Source organism: Paroedura picta, chromosome 4 (genome assembly GCF_049243985.1).
Source record: "Paroedura picta isolate Pp20150507F chromosome 4, Ppicta_v3.0, whole genome shotgun sequence".
Lineage (NCBI taxonomy): Eukaryota > Metazoa > Chordata > Lepidosauria > Squamata > Gekkonidae > Paroedura > Paroedura picta.
Genome location: NC_135372.1, coordinates 86,536,715 through 86,561,844, shown reverse-complemented (window position 1 = coordinate 86,561,844; position 25,130 = coordinate 86,536,715). Strand labels below are relative to the sequence as shown.

Here is a 25,130-nt window from a genome sequence, read left to right as displayed (position 1 = left end):
AAAAAACAGTGGGACTTGATAAAAGGCACCCCAGAACAAAATTTTGGATCTCATATTGAGTACTTCTTGAGCTGAGGTCCCTCCAGAATAGACTGTAATGGGCATTAAGCCAACTACAGCACCTTTCCTGTTCTGGGGTGTCCCAGAAGCATTTTGGCCCAGAATGGGTGAATAAGGGGGTGAGAGTTCCACTTCTTCACTTCTGAAATATTGTTCTCAAGTGTCTGTAAAGTATCCCAGTGTTTTTGTGGTACTCTTATTTGCTTAATGTCCCCGGAGTTGGCCTCTCGTCTTTTAAGCAGAAGTTATATTAGCTGCTATGACAAAGCAGGGCCTCTCTGGCGATTCTTCAAAATCTTTATTCCGGAAGAAAATACTGTTGGCTCTTTTGTTGCATTTTCAAAGCGGGGAAGGGGGGGGGGGGAAGTATGCTTTTAAATCTCTGCGGCCCGCTTTGTGGATGGCTTCCTCGAAAAGCGGAGCTGGGATCGACTTCAAATCCGTGTAAAAGCGCAGAGAAAAGGGGGAGGGGGTGCCCTCCCCGAGGTGCTTGGCCGCTCTTCAGGCAGACTCGCTTGCAAGAGCCTCGTCTCCGCACGAGCTCTCTCCGCCCATCCTTTAAGCCAAGCGGGGGTGGGAAGGGATCTGCGCTGCGTGTCAGCGAAGCTTCCGGGCTCCGGCGGACCCAGGTCGCGCAAGGGACGCCGCCGCCGCCTCCTCCTCCTCCTCCTCCGGGGCGGTTCGCGGGCGGGACACTCGACGCAGGAGGAAGGGCGGAGCGTGCGCCGGAGCCGGCCTTGGAGTCGCCGATGGCGGCCGTGGCTGCTGCTTCGCATGTTGGCGGCAGGCAGTTCTTGGGACGGATGTGGACCAAGGCGTTTTCCATCCCCTGCCGGCACCACAAGCAGAAGAAGAAATGGGTGAGCGGCAGGGAGGGAGGGCGGCCTGGGCGACCCGGGCCGCCTCGGTCTGCAGCTGCCTGGAGGACTTACCGGCCAAAACCCATCCCGGCCACCTCGCCGGGGGGATTTCTAGCCCCGTCCACCTCCCAGCCAGTTCTACCCTATTCACAAGTTACACTGAGTCCACGGGCATTCCGCATCCCCTGGACACTTGATTTGTGTCTATACCCGCGTCGAGCAGTTCTCTTGTAACATTCAACACAGGTATAGATGAAGAGCCTCTTGTGGCGCAGAGTGGTAAGCAGCAGAAATGCTGTCTGTCCATAAGGCTTTGAGTTCGATCCCAGCAGCCGGCTCAAGGTTGACTCAGCCTTCTCTCCTGTCCGTAAAATGAGTACCCAGCTTGCTGGGGGGTAAACGGTAATGACTGGGGAAGGCACTGGCAAACCACCCCGTATTGAGTCTGCCATGAAAACGCTGGAGGGCATCACCCCAAGGGTCAGACATGACTCGGTGCTTGCACAGGGGATACCTTTAACTTATAGATGAAGAAATGTTTTTGACATTCATCCAGGCCGTGGTGCCTAGTTGCATTTGTAAAGTAAATCTGTGTTGGTTCTTTTCTTACAAACGGGCGTACATGCGGTCAATGAAATGTGACGTGGCCTCTTGCCCTTCCTGGATATGAACAGGCTGCAGTAGCAAATCCTGAGCTCGTTTTCACTAACCTATCTTCCCACTGGGGCCATGATGGACAGGAAGAACTGTTTAGTACCATTTTGAAAGGTGGTTATAATCTACGTGGACCATCCCCCTCTTAGCTGTTATCTTAGGTCTCCAGAGAGCAGGCTTTGGGCAGACAGGCTTGTTGATTCTTAACTTTATTTAAGGCAGATTGTAGCTGTTATCCATCTGTTTCTGGGTATAGCCACTTATTAAATTTTTCTCACTAGTAATTTAAGGTGCAAAGCAATGTTCTTCAGTTTGTGCTTTCTGACTTAACATACCATGTGCAGTTCATTCTGCTTGAAGGGCAGATTTAGTACTTTCTCCATGGAATAGAATCAGAGCCAGTAATACCAGTTAGCACAGCCATGGCAATCCTGAAGGCAGCAGCCTCTCAAAGTCTCACCTGATTATTGGCTAGCTGTCTTGAGCCTATCCTTCTACTCCAGATGTTCTAATGCAGATGTTGGCTGACTCTCATACAGTCAGGCCCACTAGTTGTGGGGTGTGAAGCACCAGTGTGTCCCTGACTGGGGTTGTTTTCTTTTTACGATCACTGGGAAGCCTTTTTTTTTTTGTAATCTTTGTTATTCTTAATCCTTTTCAAGGCAGCCACCCGTCCTAAAATCTCTGCTAAGAGACTGGCTCTGCAGAACTTCGACATGAACTACAGTATGCAGTTTGGCAGCCTCTGGCCTTCGATCCGAGTCAGCCTTCTCTCAGAGAAGAAATATGGAGCTCTTTTCAACAATTTCTCCAATATAGAGCAGATCACCCAGGAACTGGAATGTCTGAATGCTGTGGATTTCATTTTGGAATCTCAGAAAGTGGTGCAGGATTTGAATCCCGCTGCTGGGCATCAGGATAGCGAATCAGCTGTATCAACAGGACCTCTGGCTGTACCTGCTAAGTCTCAGGCACAGCCACCTCCTTCTCTTTCTACATTAATTAGTCCCAACATCAAATGTTACACGTTCCCCAAAGGAGATATCAGCCTCTTTCCTCCTGCCAGGTACATAGCAGATTTTTATTTGGGGGAAGGGGGGGGGTCAATTTGATTGTCAATTTTAAAATGAGTTTTATTCTCATAAAGTTCTTCTAAAATATCTGGCTGCTGACAGTGGCAACTAATCCCTTTTCTGCTGTTGTTTGAATGTATTTAGTTTTTGCTTTAGAAGATTTTCCACTTTATATCATGGAGTATGGATACTGTCTTCCCTCCTAGGATAAGGCAAGGTAGATGGAAGGGAAGCAGATTAGTGTCAAGGTCCCTAGCAGGATCTTGCACTCTCTTTGTGGATGCTGAAACATGAATGACAGCTAGACATTTTTCAATAGCAGCTGTTGTACAGTATGTTGACCTTGCACATATAGTTGATGTGGTGTCCTGCTTTACCTTCTTTTGAAGACCCGACACAATAGGAATCCTGGGCTACTACCTCTTGGATGCAGCCTCAGTCCTGCCTGTATTGGCTCTCAATGTGCAGCCTGGGGACTTCATCCTTGACCTTTGTGCAGCACCAGGGGGAAAGACGCTAGCACTTCTGCAGACTGGATGTTGTCGTAAGTAAACATTCTTCTTATCTTTGCTTCTTTATAGGCGGTCTCTTCCTGGTGTAAGTGAGACTAGGAGACCCGTTTGCCGACTTCTGCCTGAATTAGATTGCCAAGGGCAACTTCCATGGATTGGGTGAATTGGAGGATAGCCACTGCTGTGACTGGAGAGTTCTGTTTAATGTCTTCCTCTCCCGACATTTTAGAAGGTATGCTAGCCAGCATGGTGTATTGGTTAAGAGCAGCGGACTCTAATCTAGAGAATCAGGTTTGATTCCCCACTCCCCCACATGCAGCCAGCTGGCTGACCTTGGGCTAGTCATAAGTATCTTAGAGCAGTTCTTGCAGAGCTCTCTCAGCCCCACCTACTTCACAGGGTGTCTGTAACGGGGAAAGGAAAAGGTGTTTGTAAGCTGCCTTGGGAGTCTTTCAGGTAATGAAAAGCAGGATATTAAAAAAAAAACTTCTTCTGGATTGTGGGATATTTCTAAGCATGGTTGTTCAGAAATGAGATTCACTAAGTAAAACGAGACCTTGTTCCTAAACAGGTGGGCTTGGGATTGTAGCCATATCTTTAAAATTTGCCAGCTGTCTTTCCAGTTCAGGAGGCCCCACATAAAGGTTCCTCTGTGTGTGTATGTTCTATGCTGCATTAAACTTTGATCAAATTCATAAAATATTAAGGCCCTCAGCACCACAGTTTGATTTCTCTTGCCCATCTTGTGCAAGGCTCAGTTGTCCCATGTGAACTGCATGAAAAAAGTTAAATGCTTTGCTCAATGCAGTGTCTTCCTTTCCCTGAGCAGCTCCTTATTCCTCTCTCAGAAAAGAAAATTGTAATGAAGGGAATGGTCTACATGTGCAGCTGAATGAGGTGGTGGAGTGCTAAGGAAGGTGAATGGAGTGTGGCAGGGGGCTGATCACCTTCTGGAATGCGGCCTATGTAAAATCTTACTGCAAATAGAAAACCAGCACAGAGGACCTCTGTGACACCTCTTTTCCTTTGTACTTCTTGGGTGGCGGTTGTTTTTCTAAAAAAATATCCAGGGAGTTTGCACATGAGATCCCTCTTCCCTCCCAGCAGTTCAGAACATGGTACATCACCATTCTATCTCCTCCTGTATGTGTAGGTACATATGTGTAGGAATGCAGCCTTAGAGATGCCATAGTGTGGAACGTGAATTTGAATTGTCTGGAGCCATCTGTTCTTCTAGTATTTTGGTGAGATGTACCTGACTTCTCTCCGCTCACATCATCTGTGACTTGAGTTACGTGGATGAATCTTCAGTGGCTGCCTTGAGATAGGAAGTTTAATATGCTCTCCTGGGTGCCTTCAGTTCCATGTTAAGAACATTGTCTTTACTCTCTGTATGAAAGCTATATCGATGACATGCCAAACATGATACAGTGCTTTGATGATGAGAGCAAGTGAGCAAATGCCATGCATAAATGGGATGCAGGAACGTGCCCACTGATCCTTAGTCATGCACAGAGTTTGAACAGTCCCCAGTATTTGGCTACCTTGGTTTATGGTGCTGTTCCTCTTGCAACAGGAGAATTAGCAGCCAACGATGTCTCTATTTCTCGCACTGGCCGGTTGAACAGAGTTCTCCATAGCTACATTCCCCCAAATGTCTATGACATAGTGCGGATTACATCAGGGGATGGAAGGAAGTGGGGAGACCTGGAGGCAAACACTTATGACAGGGTAAGAAATGTTCTGGGACTGGGGCCACTGCCCTGCCACTGGTAGAATGTCATTTGATGCTTGGTGCTGCTGAATGCGCTTTTATGGTGTGTGTTTTCTGTTTCTGACAAGACAAAATGTTTCCGTTTTCTTTGTGTGGTATTACTGGTAGCTACAAAAACAAGACCAACAACTTTTTGTTTTGGAATTAAGACACAAGTATTCTTTTGATACTTAAATAAATAGACAGAATACTCCTTGCATAGCTTCAGGCTTTGAATGCAGTGTGGGAGAATCACTTGCTTTTCTTGAATTGTAAATATTTCCTGTTTAACTTTCAAGTCTAATGCTCAGTCATGTTGATGGTAACATTTCTATTTATCCAAATGCATGGTGATGAGAGAATTTAATTTTGATTTACATGGCTATGTGAGCATTCTCTTTATGTGCAAGAGGTTTATGAATAGTTGCTGGCATGATGTGCATACTAATACATAGACTACAATCCTAAGAACATATTTCTAGGAGTAAGCATAGTTCAGAGAATCAGAGTTGGAAGGGATCTCCTGGGTCATCTAGTCCAACCCCCTGCACTTTGCAGGACACTCACATCTCAATCATTCATCCACTGTAACCTGCCACCCCCTTGAACCTTCACAGAATCAGCCTCTCCGTCAGATGGCTATCCAGCCTCTGTTTAAAAATTTCCAAAGATGGAGAACCCACCACCTCCCAAGGAAGTCTGTTCCACTGAGAAACTACTATGTCAGGAACTTCTTCCGGATGTTTAGACAGGATTTCTTTTGAATTAAATTCATCCCATTGGATCTGGTCCATCCCTCCAGAGCAAGAGAGAAAAACTCTGCTCCATCCTCTACATTGGCAGCCTTTTAAATACTTGAAGATGGTTATCAGATCCTCACTCTCCTCTCCAGGCTAAACAGACCAAGCTCCCCCAACCTTTCTTCATACGTCTTGATCTTCAAACCCCTCACCATCTTTATTGCCCTCCTCAAGACACGCTCCAGTTTGTCTACATCCCTCTTCAACTAGGGTGTCCAAATACAGTACTCCAAGTGAGGCCAAACAAGAGCAGAATAAAGCGGTACCATCGCCTCCCGTGATCTGGACATGATACTCCATTTGTTACAGCCCCAAATCCCATTTGCCTTTTAGTCACCAAGTCACACTGCTGACTCATGTTCAATGTACTAAGAGTCCTAGATCCTTTTCGCACGTGCTACTGCCAAGATGAACCTCCTCCATCCTATATTGGTATATAAGGTTTTCCCTATCTAAATGCAGGACTTTATACTTGTGCCTATTGAATTTCATTTTATTCAGTTTAGCCCAGTTCTCGAGCCTATCAAGATCATCCTGTCTTCTGATTCTGTCTTCTGTTGTGTTTGCTACCCAGGGGTACCCCACTTGTCACTCTTTTCCAGAAAGATGCTGAACCATTAACAAGTACCCTCTGGGTACAAACTGTCAACCAGTTATCAATCCACCTGACAGAATTAGGATCTATATACTGCATTTTACCAACGTTGAATAAATTGAATAAATGGAGCTTAATAAACCTCTTTAGGATTGTTTTTACAGTCTACCAATACCTACTGTAGAGAAATGTGAGAAACCTTGTTTTAAATTTTTTAGAAGTAAATCTCAACCAATTTCTAGTCCTCACAGTTATAGCAAAAGCAGTCCTACCAGTGAAAGAGGCCAGAAGAAACCTTACTAGATATATATTGCTGGGGGGGGGGAAGCAATGGATTTGAGGGAAGAGTGGAGAAAAAGTTTGTGATTTTAAGTTGAAGGAATGTTTCCCCCACGCAGGTGCTTGTGGATGTGCCATGTACAACTGATCGGCATTCTGTCATGGAAGAGGATGATAACATTTTCAAAAGCATGAGGAAAGGGGAGCGTCAGATGTTGCCAATGCTCCAGCTGGAGTTGCTTGTGTGAGTGGTCCACACCTTGTGCAATGGGTGCTGAGCTGTGAAGAGAATTAAACTGTGTTGTAAAACAGGGCTCACAGCTTTCTAAAGAAGTCCTTGTGCTACATTGATGAGCAAGTAGCTCTCCTCATCCTTAGGTCATTAACAAACAGTCTCTTCTTTTCTGTTTATAGTTCTGGGGTCCTTGCTGCCAAGCCAGGAGGAGAGGTGGTGTACTCGACCTGTTCCTTATCTCAGCTCCAAAATGAATATGTGGTCGAGAGAGCAGTGGAGTTACTAAACATCCAATACAACATTGAGGTCCGTGTTGAGGACTTGAGCATTTTTCGGAGACTATTTCAGGACACATTTACTTTCTTTCCAAACTGCCGTCTTGGAGAGCTTGTTGTCCCTCACCTCTCGTCCAACTTTGGCCCCATGTATTTTTGCAAATTGCACAGATTGGGATAGAATAGACAAAGTATGATGTACCTCCCTTTGCATCTGACATCCATCATGGTGGTGCTTATGAGGTGGTAGTGATTGGATTTGCAAAACAGTACACATGTCTTTCTTGCATGACTGCATCTTGGGTTCTGTGTGTAACTCTCAGCCCATGATTGTTGCCAGAACCCTTTCCCCTTCATATGCAGTCCATGTGGGTGGGGAACAACATTGATGTGCCTCTACCTGGAACATCCATCTATATCACATACCTGTGAATGCTGCCTTATAGCTTTTGTCATGTGGATCACCTGCATGGGAAAGGTATCAGTCAGTTGCCCCTCAAATTTTCCAAACAGAGTGCCGTATCAAGAACCACTGAATAAAAAATGAAAAAAAATGTGAACTGCTTTTGTGTTCTTCCTCATATTTTGTCATGGATTAAGCTGTCCTTTAAATATTAAACTAAAAGGGGGGAGGTGTTGGAGAAGAAAAACGTGTTGTTTGGCAGGCTGTAAAGTCATCTGATTCCTGACCGTATTAAGATGGCACAATACAGACATTTGTTTTAATCTGTGCTAAATATATAACAAAAGCTGAGGTTCTGGCAGAAGTTTTAGGAAAAATATATTTTTCCTCTTGCTAAAATTTGCAGACTTAGGATTTCCAGGGTCTTTATCATTCCAGTGTCTTGTTTACTTTAGCCAGATAAAAATTTTGGTGAACGTGAAAGCATGCTCCATTATTTTGCAAGATATCTAATATAGGTATTGTCTGACTACTGGTTTTAGAATGTTTCTAACATGACTAGTGGCAATTTCTACCTTGTTTCCCTTTGAAAGAGTGCAAAGGGCCAGTGGTTTTCAAACTTCAGCAACACAAGGGTCCCTGTTTTAATTACAACATTTTTACAGCCCTTGAAACTCTCCCCTCATATCTTCCATTAATTTGCCATGTGGCTGACACCAGCTTTTCAGTGTGCATTAGGCACCCAGTTCTTGTTTGCATCTGACCTGTGTGGTCAGATATCAGAGAATAGCTAGTTCTTTAGGGTGACATCTTTAGGCCTTGAGCAAATCCATTGAGTGGAAAGGACTTTACATCAAATACAACAGTAAGTTTTTATTGGTAAATAAGTTCTAGATAGAAGGTAACTGAATAGAGGTAGGGAGGGACATGGGAAAACCAAAGTTAGTAACTGAAATATACAACCGGTTATTTTCCACTGTAAAGGATTTCAGTATGTAGATAGACCACTTTGCACTCATATATAGTAATAGCTAGTGGTAGTTTTCGGCTGAATATTGGAAGTTCAAATATGTGCAATGCTGGTCTATTTGGGAACTTTATAGTGTATTGTAGTGCCTTCTGAAACCTGAAGAGTCAAACTCAAGGAAGTATACTGCATTGTTTAGGAAACACAGAAACTAAAGCCTCTCGTATTCTAAGACTGTGAAAAGCTTAAGAACTCTCGACTGGAGTTTGTGATTATACCAAGTTACCTTAAAGTTACATTCAACTCACATCAGATATTTTACCCCATTCACCCGACCGTTCCCCCTTTACATTGAATAAAATGTCTTGTTTATTTTTGAACATTCTAAAGCATCTTGTGTGGTATTTTCAAACGTTTGAGCTAAAGACGGTGATCTTGTCTCTTCTCTCAAGTTCCTGGGCTGAGCCAGCATAATAATAAACAACATGACATGGTAGGACAGCCATAGATCTTCAGAAAAGAAGGAACAGGGCTAGGTCATCATAGCTGGCCTGCTGCTTTAGATACTAAATCCTAAGCCTCTTAGTGTCAAGTTGTTTTATGTGTATGAAAATTCTGCATAAATGATGTGCCCCTGGATTTTTGCTTTATTTAGCCTGTTTTTTTTTGGGGGGGGGGATGTTGTATAGGGACCCTTCTGTACTTTTTACCTTCAACAGGACTTTGTGAGATAGGCTAGCCTGCAAGTGCTGAAGGCCCAAGGTCAATCAGTAAACTTAATGGCAGGATAGCAGTAATATATCAACCCAATTTCAAAACAGTCATCAAAGTTGCCAACAACAGCCAGGATGTCTGCTAACTGAAGTACAGACATGCTCCAAAGGTTGGAATACTAATCATGAGTCAGGAACCTAGTTTTAATGTTAACATGTTTTCTAAAGGCTCTGAAAAAAGGCAGCACCTATGCTTTCATGTCATATATTTATATAATAAGCAAATGCAGATAATGGCTCAATGACCTCTAGAAACCCAAATCATGTTGCAAAAGAATGTGAAATGTAGCCAAACACTTTGAACATGGGGGGGCCTTATGCTTTATTTTTGTTAAAAACTTGATACTCAGCTCAATGTGTCCTTTTGCTCATATCTGGGCTTTGTCTCCCGGACTTTATTTCCCCTTCCCAAAAGCGTGCATGCATATTGTCACATCCGCATACATTATTGCGTTTAAACTTCTGGCCAGTAAATCTGCTGGCTTTATAGCCAGAAAGCCACAGTGGTTGGAATTAATTCGTCACAGCGGGCTGTCTTTGCGGGGGAAGGACGCGATCAAAGTTCTCCCAGTCATAGGAGAGACGCAATTTCTCAACTTCCGGTGCGCAAATGTATTGAAGATCCGCGTGAAGAAATCCAAGCCGGGTTTTCCAGGGGCGGCTCATTGCCTGCCGGGTGAGTACGCCGTGCGCGGCGTCGGATGGAGCAGGCGAGGGGAGACCGGTGGCAGCTACCCGACCTCGGAATGAGCGTCAGCCTGGTCTCCGCTGTCTTGTGCTGCGGGGCTGCCGCGTTCCTGCTGCTGAATTGGCGCTCGAGGAGGGTCGTCCGAAGGAAGATGAAAGAGGCGCAGTGGAGGCGGGAGCGGACGCTCGAGCGCATGGACAAGGCTGCCCGCACGTTCAAGGAGCAGGTAAGAAGTGGGGGGGGGGGGGTGGGAACGGCTGCTCCCCGGTGGCTGCCTCTAGGTGTCAGGGATCGTAGCCCAAGGCTCTGGACCAACCTTAAAACCTGAAGGACGCCGATCGCATTTGCTCTTTGCCTCTGAGCCCTCTTCGCGCTCTGGGAGGAATGCAGCTGAATTCGGTGATAAAAGTAGACAGGTCGCAGTCCAATGACGGCTCTTGTAAGTTTGGAAAGGAGAATTTCGACACGAGTGCCTCCCCTTGCACGGATGGGAGAGGCGGACGAAAGTCTCTCGTCTATGCATTAAATACACATTCATACCTATGCATATTCGTGGGATGTATTACAGGCACTTGAGAACAATAGTTTAGAAATGGAGAAGTAGAACTCTCACCCATCTATTAACCCATTTGGGGCCAAAATGCCTCTGGAGCACCTCGGAATGGGCATTACACAAACAAGAGTAGCACAAACAACATGGGAATGCATTACAGGCCCTCAAGGTAAATATATTAGACATGAAAAAGTGGAGCTCCTGCACCTTTATTACCCCTTCCTAGAGAAAATGTCTCTGGAATACTCTGGAAATGGTGGAAAGGACATTAAGCATATAATAGTACCGCAAAAAATTGAGACATGTTAAAGGCACTCCAAAAAAATATTTTGAGACTGTAAATGCAGACACCGCATATGCTTACTTGCAGTGCCTCTTCGTTGGATGCCCCTGTTGTGTTTGTGGATCTGCTGAGGACCTAAGCTTGAGGTCTGAGGTAGGATCCAAGCAGACATGTAATTGACCAATGCACCTCCAGATCCCCTCTGCCAGGTACAATCAGATTGACCTGAAACTGAACTGACCTATAGTGCGCACTGGATCCATTGCCTGTACTGTGTATATATATTGGGATGGTGGTGGTGGGGGAGGTGGGGTTGGTTCGGTTCAGTTGGCTTTTCTTGTACCATGCTTAGCATGGCTTCCTTTTAACCCACAGATTTAACAGCCCCCTACGTGCCCAGCATGTTTTGTAAAGCTTTGCATTCCTGGGAGAGGCACTGGGAATTTGAAGCCTCTAGTTGGCCCAGGGTTTGTTCTGCCCACTCTTGAACCATGAGCAACAACTACCCAGACACTTTGAATAGGTTAGAATGTTAGGTTATCTCTGCAGCCATTTATCTGTTTCTAGTTTGTAAGAGTATTCTTGTATGGTAAGTGATATATTAAAGGATGGGCCACATATACAGCACTTACTGCAGTGCAAAGACTGCATACTCTGCACACAAGTCTTTATTTTATTATTTTATTCATTTATTTATAATTTGATTTATATACCACCATTCTCAGAAATTCTGGCTCATTACGGTTATTATATTTATATACCGCCGTCTTTTGTGGCTCAGGGTGGTTTACAATGGAACTTTCATGAAAACAGTACATTGTAAATAAGCATACTGGTTTGAATATACAGTTTTGATAATAGGAACTTGTGTTAAATAGAAATGGTTTACAAAATCAACATTTAACAGTAGGACAGTTCTCCATTTTTCAGCACTGTGGTTTCTATTCTTTGTCAAGTCGCTGTGAGTGCAACTTGATGATGGGAGGGACCTCTGGGCTCTAGTTGGTGGATTTGTTTACTTGCCTCGACGGAAGGCATGGTGGAAGAGCTCCAGTTTATAGTCCCTGTAATTTATTGCCTCTCATCTTATTTTGACCACCCAGTAATCCTTGCAAAGCAAATTTCTCCTATTGCCATTTTACAAACGAAGAACTGAGGGCTGCCAAGACCACATGGTTAACTCAGTGCCAAGTAAGGGCCTGAAGATCTTCCACGTCAAAGGCCAAACTCTTAAGTGCCACTTAAAAGTATTTTTCAGCCCTTTTATTTTTTTGCTGTTGTGTCCATATAGATAATTAAAAAAAATAAACCAGCTCTGAATGCAATACTTGACAGTCATATTTACAACCTCATTTAAATCACATGTTCTACAATGTTAGTGTGATTTGGACCTGAAGCAAGTGCTCTGTCTATTGAATCCCTTCAACTTACATGAGGAGATCAGGTTCTGTGGTGTTCTCTTCCTGCTCTGTTGAAACATGTGCATTTACTTTTGTGGGAGTAGGTTGTGCAAGCAACATTGTATCACTGCAAACCATTATGAATTTCTTGTTCAGAATCCAGGCCACCGATCAGCATCTGTTCTATCTTTCACCCTGCCTCAGCTGCTTGGGAAGCTCAGGGATGGCTCTCTCTCACCTGAGAGTGTCTTCTATACCTATGCAGACAAGGTGAGAACTGTTTTTTTCATCAGCAAAACTGAGTTAAAATAATAAAGCTGCAGATGGTTCTCAGTTCCCTGGGTGCGGTTTAGGGTTCCTTGTTCTCCAATCCAACTGCAAGTATAAATGATATTTAAACAGGTCTGTGTTCCAAACTAAGGGTTGGATTTGCCCAAATCATACACCCCATACTCTGGAGACTGTTTCCTGAAAACAGATCCCTCATTCTTTAGTTTGTGGCAAAGCACACTTTACAAACTTTGGAGTGGGCACCCCTCTAGGACAGCCTTTAGAATCTTGGGATTGATGATTTGAAGTAGCCCGACAGTTATTTGGGGTGTGAAGCAAACCTCACTCCTTGTGTATATGTCATGCTGGTGGGAATTACGTCTCTGAACTGAATCTTGCCTTTTCCTGCTTTTCATAGGCCCTGGATGTAACCAGGGAGCTCAACTGTGTGACTGATTATCTAGGGGATAGCGCATCCCAGCTTCTGCATGCAAAAAGCCAGGAGAAGAAGGGCATGCTCTATGGGGTTCCCATCAGCCTAAAGGACTCTATTGACTGCAAGGTAAGTCAGTTCCTCATGGAACAAAATGCTTGGCATTCCTGTAGCAAACCAGTAGTTGAGAACATTTATATAGTATTAATAATAAGTGTGACTAAAAGGAGTAAGATTTTATAAAATAACATCTTTTAGTCTTACTTATCATAGGCTAAAGACAATAACATTGGTAGAAGGATCAATTTTAAGTCGTTACAGATATTTCTTGTTTCAGTGATTGCAACTTAACCCATTTCTTTCTGATTACAGTAGCTAGCCAGGCAAATTCAGCAATATTTAATGTAAGATCTTTCTTCATGTCTGATAAAAGTTGAAGGCATTGTTTCCACAAGCCTTGAGGACACTCAGAAAGCATTGTTGCTCATAATCCTGTTCGAATTTGGTCGTCTATTGAATCCCTTCAGCTTACATCAGGAGATCAGGTTTTGTGGTATTCCCACTGTTTCATCTGCCTCACAGGGTTCTGTGAGGATAAAATAGGGATATAAAAACCCTGAGTTCCTTAGAGGAAGGGCAGGGTAAAAATAAATAGATCAGAAATTTGGAATCCTGTCCTGGCGAGTTTGATCTACTCCCTTTCTTTGGTCCAGAGTCACTTAGGCCCCCTCCCACCCAGCAGGTTAGACATTTAAAAAAAAAGACTTTGCTTATTTCACATCCCCCCAGACAGTATATTGATTGTGATTTACTATTGCAGCTTCACCTTGCTGTAAGAACATTGATCTGCACATGCTAAGTCATGACCTTATAATGTATCAAAGCATTCACAAGTTGTGTGAATGCACTGAGCTATGCCAGTTACAACTAATGTAAATTTCAGCTTGGGTGGACCCAGGTCTCCCTAATCTTCAGTATTATTGCTGCTGGCTTTGTTATACATTCTTATGAGATGCGGTCTGTGTACTAGTATTATTGTCCGATACTAAATGTCTGTAAGAACATTGGATTTCTCTTAATGTCCCTCTCCAGGACCATGATTCTACACTGGGTTTGGTGAAGCGTCTCCATAAGCCTGCAACAGCAGATGCTGTTGTAGTCCAGGTGTTAAAAGAGCAGGGAGCAATTCCATTTGTCAAAACCAACGTTTCTCAGTCTTTGCTGAGGTAACCTTATAAGCTTTGTGCTGTGCTACATATCTAAATATTTGTCTTCATTAGCTGTCTTCAAACATTATGAGATGGGCTTAGTTTAGCTCTTTTATTCCTAACATAAAACTTGCTCAAAGCTGAAACAGCATCTGAATAACAGTGCAATAATTTCTCCACTTAGGAGAAATATTTTTGAATGGTTAGCAGTTTCCTTTTCATAGGGAGATGGACGAATTTGTGTTATGCTCCTTAATGGCTGTCATGAAAGCCCTTAAATTGAGAGAGATGATATCTAATTATTGAGTGATGAAGGAAGTGGCACTTTGCACATGTTCTAGAGCTGTCTGAGCACTGTTGACCAAAAGATGATTGGAAAATGTTGTGTGGCTTTCTAGCAATGGTGGCATGCTTTTTTCCTAATTCCTCCACAACCCCTGATGGTAAACAGTGAATTGAAGCATGGGGCTTCAAGACAACAGCTAGCTTGTAGTGTAGCATGGGTATGGTTAGGTAGGCAAGACTCCCATCTAGGGGGCTAAAGCATAGCCTGACTGATTGTTGGTTGTGTTCCCGCTGTCATTTCAGCTATGACTGCAGCAATCTGATATTTGGGCAGACAATGAATCCTGTGGATCATACAAAAACCCCAGGTGGTTCTTCAGGAGGGGAAGGTGCCCTTATTAAAAGTGGAGGCTCTATCCTTGGCATTGGCACAGATGTAGGAGGAAGCATCCGCATTCCAGCTGCCTTCTGTGGAATTTGTGGTTTCAAAACCACAGCCAACAGAATCAGGTACTGTACCATATTAAACCATACCATAAGCAAAGATGCATGGATTCAACACCAGTTAAAACTTGTTTCTGGGAATGGCATGGGGCCTTCATGGGTAAATATTTAGACAGGAACCTTCATGAACAGTGCAAAAAGTAGCTCTAGAAATCCAAGAAGCAGAACTCAGTAAGTTGCATTGTTAGATGGACAAGAAGAGCCCTAGGTTTGAGCTTCCTATATTTGTTTAGGCAGAGTGGTGTTTCTTCCAGTCTTAATGACACAACATCTGAGGGTAGAGACCCAGTTCAAGAACTGATGTTGGGAACTGGGAACACAGAAATCTTTGTTAAGATTCTTTGCGGTCTTTTCACAGCAAAAAAGGAATTGTACCCAGCATTCGTGGGCAAAAATCAGGTGAGTTATATTATTTACCTAGATGGAGTAGGGGTCAATGTACAGTGAATGAGGCAAGGTGGCATTCTTGGTCTAATATGATTCCATGTCAGTCCAAAGAGCCCAGAATGGAATGTTTTACATTCAGGGCCATCTTTTTAAGGGGAAAATATAGTACATATGAGATTTATATCCCACCTTTCAATTTTGCCAAAATCTATAAGATACAGCTTATAAAATATCTTTTTAAAATCCTTAACACTATTTCGCTCCCTTATATTTGGGAAACAGCCTGCTGGGAGGAGACTGTCCAGGGCCCTGTACTGTCCAGGGCCCTGTACTGTCCAGGGCCCTGTACGTCCCTGTACGTCCCTGATTGGCCCTCCCCCTCCAGCTCCCACCCTTCCTCCTTGCCTGCTAGAAGCCTTGTGGCTGCGACCTCCATTGTTGCCCAAAAGGAGAGAGGCAGCGACAGGGCTTTGTGGACCACAGGTACGCTTCTGCTGGGAGGGAGCCGGGGGGGGGGAGTTTGGAGCCTCCCTGTGGGCTGCAAAGTCCTGTCGCTGCTGGTGGGGGGGGGGCTTTCCACTCCCTTTAGCCTGGGAAGCACTCTTGCTGTGACGAGAGCACTTGCCGGGCTAGAGGGGGCCTCCTGCGGTAGTGCTGCCGCCACTGGGGGGACCTTTCCACTCCCTTTAGCCTGCTTTGCGGGCCAAAGGGAGCCGTGACCACCCTCTCATGCCCTCCTGCCTGCCACCCCTTTCAAAGCCCATTTTTAAAATAGGCTTTGATACTTGTATGTTTTATATATATGCATGCTAACACAGGCTAATATTTTGCATTTTGGGATTGTGATAAAATATCCTCCTCACATTGTTTCCTGAGATATACGAGGTGGGGGAGGGGTGGCTAGCCATATTTTCAAGGCTTCCATTCTTCCCTTTCTTGATTCCAGTTAGTGTGGGAGTGGGACCAATGGCCAGAGATGTTGAGAGTCTTGTTCTGTGCTTAAGAGCCCTCATGTGTGACAAAATGTTCCAGTTGGACCCCACAGTGGCTCCTCTTCCCTTCAGTGAAGAGGTGAGAGTTTTGGGGGGTGGGGGGATGGCTTTGGGGAGTAAACAAAATTTGTTTCCTGCCAGTGGGAGGTGTGGAAGTTAGGAGCAGTTAGTGAAATCTCTGTCTCCCATTACTGTAGTTGGGTTACAGAGCCAAAAGCAAACTGTACCCAATAGCTCTGTAAGAACTATTCTGGATTAAGCCCCTTTTATATGTTGAAGCTAGTTGGGTGCATTCTCTCCCCTCCCATCACACTACCACCAAAAGGCTTATTGAACTGGGAATGCAACAGCAGTCAAGCAGTGTTGAATTCTAAGTACTGTCAAGCGGCAGCAGCACATTTAAGATAACAGCTGGAGTATTAGGGTAGGGTGCATCCATAGGTTTTGGTCTTGAGAAGATGTATTTTGGGACAGCATTGATACCCGGGTCACCAACTCAGACAGACTACACCTACAAAGGAAGATGTGTGGGTGATGCTTTGCCCACATTCCCTCCCGTGTGTCCCCTGATGGACCATCTTTGCGTTCACATGGCCCTGCAAGTGGTAGCTGTTGAAAAATGAACTCTAACAAAGATTTTACATAATTTTGCAACTGCCAAATTATCACATCAAATTGGGAGTGGGAAACAGATCACCAGGACACTTGTGCTTTCTTGGAATGGACTTGGGGTGCAGCAGCTCTCCACTGTGATTCTTAGCAGACCACACTGGCTTCTCTCCCTTCATGGCAGTTTATTATTTTATTTATTTTTGTTTTTTCTGTTGCCTTTAGTGTTCTTTCTAAAGAGCAGGTGATCGGCCTCACTCTGAGGTTGTCTTCTGTCATGCAGTACAGAAGTGGGAATGCCTGGTCCTTTTAAAAGAAGGGTCCATATTCCTCCCTGTTACACAAGTCAAGTTTTGCGGTTTCAGGAGCATGGATATGCATAGCTGCATCAGCTGAGTTTAGAAGACAAGACTGTCTCTTCCAGATGTTACTGAGAATCTCTTTTACACTGTTCCATCCTGGTTTTCCATCAGCAAATCAAGTTGGTAGAAGGATGCCTAAGGATTAATTTGCTAGAGTTACAGGTGGTCTTACATAGCCACAGCTGCTCAAAGCACATTGTAAAGTCACTTTTGCCCTAAAGAGAGATAAGTGGAAGGATAAATAGACTGTGATTTAGCCAGCAATCCTAAACAGGTTTTAGGATTGTGCTGTGTTTTTGCCTTTTAAAAGACCAATGTGATTAATACTCTAGGGGGAAAAGGATTTCTAAATTGTTCTTTTCCCTTCTTTTGTTGTTCCAGGTGTATTCCAGCTCTCAACCCCTCCGAATAGGGTACTATACCACTGATTCCTTTACCATGTCAAGCCCTTCCATGAAGCGGGCTGTTTTGGAAACCAAGCACCTACTGGAGAAGGCTGGCCATGTGGTGTGTCTCCTTCTTCATCTTTCAGTGGCTTCTCTGTTGCTGTCAAGAGGGCCAGACATTCACTGTAACAAAGATGTTCTTCATAATTGCCAGTCTAAAAAAGAGAGTACTGTATCACCTCAGGAGGTTTAATGATTTTCCTTAGTATGTGCTTTTTGCCTCCTTGAATCAACAGTGGCTATTTGTGGCTCATAAAGCATAACAATGAGATGAATTCTGAAATTATTATTATTTTTTTAGCTGGTGCCTTTCAAGCCTTTACAGATGGAACACTTTATGAACACCCTTATTCCTGGAGGGCTCTTTGCTGATGGTGGTGCCACCTTTCAAGAAAGCTTGTAAGTCTTTACTCTCTCTCTCTCTCTCTCTGTATATAGGAGAGAAGAATAACCTCCCAGTACTGAAAGACCATCACATTTTAGCAGCAGGATAGAATGTTGATCTGTACTGCTGCTCACAAAACAGAATTTGTCATTTTCTTCTTATCTGTAAGCTTCTATTGTTCCTCTGGCAAATGGGATACATACAACACAATGACATTATGGAATTAATTGTCTTTCTACCTTGCTTGTTGGTTACTTGGAAGCTTCTGGCCATTCACCATTTGGTAGTAAGTCCTGGATGCATAGGATGATAGTAAGGAACAAAGCTTTCTGAGGAACAGCAGGGTGATGTTTGATGGCCAAGGAGAGAAATGTTGAAGGGTTAAGTACATAAAAGGCACTGTGAAACTTACTGGTCTTGTCTTCTCACCTTTCAGCCAAGGGGAGTCTGTGGATCCCAACTTAAGGGAATTGTTGCTTTTGACAAAGTTACCTGGTTGGTTTAAAAGCCTCTCATCATGGATCATCACAGCAATAGTAAGACTTGCCTCTTGGTGTTCTTTCTGGAATAACCGCAACCAGTGGTGGTGATGACTACAAAGTTATGCTCATTCTTTTTGAGACAGAAGAGATGTTAAACTGGCAACAGTTTCAGGGTGCAGTTCCCTTAAGGATTATAGGCGTTGTCAAGAGACACATGTCAATAACACCCTTCCTGTGTTATTGGGGAGGACAGGGACTTTAGTGCGGTACAATGACATAGAATCCACTCTCCAAAGCATCCATTTTCCCCAGAGGAATGATCTCTGTAGTCTGGAGTGGAACTGTAATTCCAGAGGATCACTAGGTCCCATCTGGAGGCTGGAATCCCTTTATATAGGTATCAATGAGAACTAGATTAACCATTGCATTCTGCCAAAAGCTCCAAGTATATTAAAGCATCTGTGCATTACTTCCCAGTCAAAGTTCCCACTGTTAACTTACCTACTTCTATTCTTATTCTCTAAGGCAATGTTTTGAAGAACTACTATTTGAAGAAGTCACAGTTTTACCATGTGTGGATTATATTCTGATGATCTCTAGCATTTACTCCAGGGTCATATCCCTAGGGTTTGAGTGGGGGCCAATCCTTTAATTCATGGTTCAGGCTAAATCTAGGCTGAGAAACATGTGATTCTGTGGCAATGGATTCCTGAGGATCTTTGGCTCTTGCCAATTTCAAGGCAAGGTTCTACACATTGTTATGTTGATGAATTAGGCCTGAATAGTATACAGTAAACTGTATTGGGATAATTGAACCAGGTCAGGGACTGGGGACTTAGGGCAGAAATGCCATGAATTGCAGTGCCTGTCCCAGCAAGGTACAATCCTATTTTAAATGTTTGTTCTTATTTAATATCGAATGTGGAAGCTTATCAGTTCCTTTTGTTTCTTAGAGTTCTCGTATGTCAACAACCCTGAGGAACATGAAGGAGAAGTAAGGAGTGATGTACCAGAGACCTATTGCCGTAATTCCTAGAATTCTGCATCTTACATTGGATATGTGTCTTTTAGTCTAATGTGGGAGGACAGAAGGCAGACAGCTCCTCCATCCAGTTCCCTGCCAGGGCCCTCTTGGCTGCCCCTCCCCTCCCTTCCATGCTTTGGAGAGCTGATCTCAGAATGTGCTACAAACCCATTTTCCAGGTGTGGGGGTGGATGAACTGGAGAAGCTGTGGCTGCCTTTCTTTTGCAGAGTCACTTACTACTAATGCCTGAGCCAGCTGCAGGTAGGCAAGTGGCAGAAGCTTTTGTGCAGTTTTGTCACCACAGAACCACCATGTGGGGAAAACTGCTTGCTTGAAGGAGTTAGTGGAGGCAGTCTTAAACCTGTTCCCACCTAGGACCTTTTGAGTTGTTTTTTCCCTATCCCTCCCCCCACAGAATTGGAATCAAGGAGTTTGAGGGGGGTCAACCACCTAGGGGGGAAGATGGAGGAACAGTTGCAGGCAGAATCTGCCAGCAGGAGAGTTAAGCATCACCTGTTTGTTAGCTCAGCTCCTACAGTTCTGCGAATGCTGGCTTGGGGCCATGCATTTCCCATGTTCCTGTGTCACTCCGTTCCAAGTATAAAGACAAACATGAAAGCAGCTTCTCTGCAGAAATATCTTATTCTTTTTTTGTTGTTGTTCCTTGACATTTCAGGTCTGTCTATCAGCTTTGGAAATTTCACATTGAAATTGAGGTGATTTTTTAAATGTCTTCTTTGCTATGTAATGTCCAGTAAAATGTACTAGAAATGCTAGTATAACCTGTACCAGCATCAGGCCACAGATAAGTCAGGCACAACCAAGAATACCATTATCTATTTCTTTGAAGCTGTAACACAAACCTTCCCAGTGTTTGATTTAAAGCTGTCATAGGAAAACATCCATATGGTTGGTGCCTCTAGGTATGCTTCAGATAACATTTAGTTCTGACGCTGCTTTAAAACCTGCTGTCTTCTCCTATATAGTTTTAACGTAGATTGCACCAAAATTACTGGATTTTTGTCATCAGAGACAGCTTCTATACCTCTCCCCTACCCAGCCCAAAATACCACTGAAAGAGGAACAGCCCCCTATGCACTCTCTGCTAAACTCCATAACTTCAGTTTTGTGAATGGCTTTCACCTTCTAGATTTTGACTTCTTAGGGTGTCTTTATTTTATGCCCGTGTTCAATTTGATGCATCTAGAAAATCTAATTTCCTTTGTTAGCATTGGGGAGGAGCCTGGCTGCTTGTCCCATTAATATTTTTGTTTGGTACTTTACATGCTGAAGAGTGTTTGTCTTGGGCTTTTAGGAATACCGCCAAGAATTCATTGCTGAGTGGAAGAGGCTCAATCTGGATGTGATGCTTTGTCCTGCCCTGGGTCCTGCTTTTAAGATCGGGTTTCCAGGGAAATATTCAGGTACTTAATGGGAAATCAAACTCTCAGAGGCCACTGTTGTGCATTAGGATACTTCCACAACATTCAGAACATTTTCATTCCACCTCTCCAGAAATCTGCCCATGGGAGCTTATGAAATAAAAGTAATAAAAGTAAACATTAAAAATATTAATTAAAAGCCAGAATTATGGGGAGAAAAACAGCCTAGTATAAAAATATAGATCATAAAAACAGTTTATAATAAGTTTCCAAACTAAAATAATGTTTTTAAAAAATCAACCCCTTTAGGTGAACAAAAATGTGTTGTTTTGATGCCTAAAAGCAAGCAAGGGGACTAGGTTCTGGTTACTCCCTACCTCCCCTTTGAATGCAGGGCACCAAGAACAGAGCTTGTGAGGCAGATCATAACTGGCAGGCTTACCAATTTGGTAGGAGGAAACAGTCCTTCAAGTACCTTGGCCCTAAGTGCTTTAGAACCTTAAAGGTGAGAACTAGCACTTTGAATTTTGCCTGGAGATAATTGGGCAGCCTGTGCAGATCTTTTATCACTGGGGTAATCTGATCCTTGTATCCTGCTGCATTTTGGATAAGCTGGTATTTCTGGACTGTTTTCAAAGGCAGCCTCAAATAAAACACTTTACAGTAATCTAACCTGGGTGTAATCAGACCATGGATCACCATGACCAGTGCATGCTTTTCAAGGAATAGACATAGCTGGTATATCAGCCAAAGTTGTTAAAAGCACTACATTCCACAGAGGAGATATAGGGCCTCCAATGGTAGGCCTGGATCCAGCAATACACCCAAGTTACCAACCTTCTCCTTCAAGGAAGTGCAGCCCCCTCCAGGATCAGTTGGCTCCCCAGTCCTTGAGCAGCTATGTAATTGACCAGAAGCACCTCAGCCTTATCTGGACTGAGCTTCAGTTTATTGGCCCTCATCCATCCCATCTCTTGGCAGACCAAACTGACTCAGCTGGTAAAGAGAAATAGAATTGAGTGTCACCTTACTCTAAATCCCCTGATGATCTCTTCCAGAGGTTTCATATACATGTTTAACAGCATAGGGACAAGATGGAACACTGCAAAGCCCCTTAGCATAAATACCATGGGGCTGAACAACAGCCCCCCCCCCCCAAACCACTTTTTGGACTTGATTGGTTAAATAAGAGTTGAACCACCAAAATATAGTAACACCTACTCCCGACTCAGCCAGCTTCTCCAGAAGGATTCTGCGATAACTGGTACTGAACACTGCAGGGAGGTGCAGGAGAAGCATTTCCTCATGGAAGCATTTCCTCATCGATTTCCTAGCAAAAGTGATCTGTTAGGGCAACCAAGGACACCTCTGTCCTAAATCCAGGCCCGAATCCCAAAATTAAATGAGTCTTAGACTACCCGTCTCCTCCTTAAAGCTGCACGGCCACCACCTTCTCAAGCACTTTGCCCCAAATGGAATGCTGGTGATGGAGACAGATGCCTTGTCAGAATGACTGCCCCTCTCCAGATGGCCAGAACGATGCCAGTATTGAGCAGGTGTTCCTCTCAGCCCCTGGAGCAGCCTTTTTCAACCTTTTAACCATGGAGAAGCCCTTTGAAATAATTGTTCAGGCTTTGAGGTGCCCTGGAAGTGATGTCCGCTGGCCATGCCTCTCTGCCATGCCCCCCAGAAGTGACATCACTACCCATGTTGACAGGCCGGCTTCAGGAGGACTGGGGGAGACACTGGAGGTGGTTTAAGGGGGAATTGGCATCCAGTCTCTGCCCCCTCCCAGGTGCAGACACAAGAGAATTCCCACTTGGGAGGGTGGCTGGATCTCTAGCTTGTGGCCCCCTTCATTAAGGCAGGAGGGGAAATGCCATGGAGCTCCTACAGACCCCTGGAATTCTAGAGACCCCTGGTTGGGAATCCCTGCCCTGGAGGGTAAGTCCCTCAGGCACGTGGCCTCCAGAGGAGTTTAAAGGTGTCATCAGCATAACAATCAGATCCCTCAGAAAATCAGGCCAAGGAAAGCTAATTTCATTGTTTTTCTGTGGGATGCTTCAAGGTCCGGAATGGGGCCCCTTCTCTGCTGATTCAGAGATGTTTAAACATTGGATAGCTGATAGCAGAATTTCTTGGGCATTTTTCCATTAGACTAGCAATGAATTGAGCTGACTCAGCTCCCCTCTCTCACAGACAGTGTGATGGAGCCTGCTGTCCTCTTCTTGCTGGATCTTAGCCAGCCATGCTAATAAGATGTAGTTCATCAATGAATTTTGGAGACTGTATTGTCAGTGGGAATAGTGCAGGTTGGTTTGGAAGAATAACTATCCCATCCCAGTTTTTGCTTTAAAGAGCTCATAACTCTCTAACCCTCCTTGGGAGAGCAAAGGGATCTCCGAGATGGAATAACTGAGTGGATTTGTGCTTGGGGCATAAGTAGTTCAGACTTTCAATTTTCATAAATTATCTTGGTGGCTGCTTCTGTAGTGCAGGTGGTGTGACATTACTGGTAATTCCTTCATTAGGATGGGGGACTCAACATTTGTTAAATGGCCTCCATTCAATTCATCCTGATCTGGTGGAAAGTTTTCACCCCATCACTGTGTTGTGTTGAAGGCCACTAACACTGGCATGGAGATGTACATGGTCCCATGTATGACGTGCCCCTCATGAGGTAGCTTTCATCTCTCTGTTCAGTTTTCAGTCTTAGTAGAAGAAGAGAAGGAGTCTCAAAGCGGCTTACACTACCAGAAGGAGTCTCAAAGCGGCTTACAGTCACCTTCCCTTCCTCTCCCCACAACAGACAGGTGAGCTGAGAGAGCTCTGACAGGGCTGCTCTGTGAGAACAGTACTATCAGGACTGTGACTAGCTCAAGGTCACCCAGCTGGCTGCATGTAGAGGAGCGGGAAATCAAACCCAGCTCACCAGATTAGAAGCTGTCGCTCTTAATGACTACACCAGTGTTTGCTGTGTTTGCTGTGGCACTATATTTCTTTGTTTACCTACACTCATATTCCTCCTCCTCCTCCTCTCTTTTTCTAACTGTTTCCTAGGGTTTGTAATGAAGATTTGTGCGATTGCATAGCTGCCTTCTGTAATTGCACTGCATGAACCATAAGGGTCTCCAAATGTTATTTCTCGTAGCTAGAGCTGCTGATGGCAGTGTGTGCCATCTCTCTTTTCTATCTGCACAGTGGGATCAAGTTTCACCATCTTGTATAATGTCTTGGACTGCCCTGCTGGAGTGGTGCCAGTCACAACAGTGACAGAAAAGGATGAGGAAGACCTGAAAACTCTCAGAGGCCACTACAATGATATATGGGACAGAACCTTTATGAAGGTACACAGCCCGGCCTTCTTGGCAATGTCACTTGCTGGCAACCCCTCCTTGATGCTCGATATGAAACCTTCCTCTCCCCTGTCCTCTCCTTACAGGCAGTAGAAGGAGCTGTAGGCCTCCCGGTGGCTGTCCAGTGTGTGGCTTTGCCCTGGCAGGATGAGCTCTGCCTCCGGTTCATGAAAGAGGTGGAGAAGCTGAGCCAGGAACAACAACGAGATGGTTGAATGTGAGGAGGCATAAAGTCGGGCTCTGGGATCTGCGTGCTTGTCACTCTTTGAATGTGTCCAGCCAAGGGTCCCTGTAATGTGCTGACACAGCCCCAAATAGTGAAGTAGGAAGTGTTGGCCTGTTCTGGAAACCGGGGGTGGGGTGGGGGTGAAATTCTGAACATGCAAGGACCTTCTCCTCCTCTGGTGGATTTACAAAATGAGAGTCATTAGTGTGCAACAGACAGAGGGTACAAAGGGCCATTAATAAGTCACTCAGCAATATGGAAGAGAGTTAGAATTGCAGCTTCCCACGGATACCAGTGACCTTCGGTTTGGGTAGGAGTCTGTTCTAGTCCTGACTTTTCCTCCCCCTTCTTGGCCACAATCCAGAGTCCTAAATGTAGCTCCCATAACCTAACTGGCTTGGATTTTGAGACACATTTGTATTCCTATTTCCATATAGGTGATGAAGGACCATGTCATCATTTTATATATTTGTAACCCTTTAAAGAATTATGAAATGGACTTAATTTTGTCTGTGAAGCACTGGTGTGGCATTAAAAACACAAATATATGTTTAAAATTTATCCCATGTATTTATTTATTCTTATGTAACTGATTTATGGGGGGGTTGTGGCGGG

General features: G+C 44.3%; 2 protein-coding genes across 3 annotated transcripts; both read left to right on the top strand.

Moving 5' to 3' along the window:
• The first annotated feature begins 722 nt into the window (after nt 1–722).
• Nucleotides 723–8,848, top strand: NSUN4 (NOP2/Sun RNA methyltransferase 4). Of its 2 annotated transcripts, none has more exons than XM_077333884.1 (6): nt 723–920; nt 2,237–2,640; nt 3,037–3,191; nt 4,736–4,890; nt 6,706–6,830; nt 7,001–8,848. In XM_077333884.1, exons 1-6 carry the CDS (start codon nt 810–812, stop codon nt 7,275–7,277), a joined length of 1,227 nt encoding a protein of 408 aa, XP_077189999.1. In that variant the 5' UTR covers nt 723–809; the 3' UTR covers nt 7,278–8,848. The 2 variants fall into 2 exon arrangements, with proteins under 2 accessions (XP_077189999.1, XP_077190000.1); XM_077333885.1 differs by having other exon boundaries at nt 772–920; nt 2,241–2,640.
• Nucleotides 8,849–9,830: 982 nt separating this feature from the next.
• Nucleotides 9,831–25,076, top strand: LOC143835739 (fatty-acid amide hydrolase 1-like). The gene is made up of 15 exons (XM_077333880.1): nt 9,831–10,153; nt 12,320–12,433; nt 12,852–12,995; nt 13,959–14,092; nt 14,663–14,869; nt 15,222–15,262; nt 16,197–16,321; nt 17,595–17,720; nt 17,961–18,058; nt 18,481–18,580; nt 19,480–19,520; nt 20,228–20,267; nt 20,867–20,975; nt 24,135–24,280; nt 24,376–25,076. Exons 1-15 carry the CDS (start codon nt 9,941–9,943, stop codon nt 24,502–24,504), a joined length of 1,767 nt encoding a protein of 588 aa, XP_077189995.1. The 5' UTR covers nt 9,831–9,940; the 3' UTR covers nt 24,505–25,076.
• The last annotated feature ends 54 nt before the right edge of the window (nt 25,077–25,130 follow it).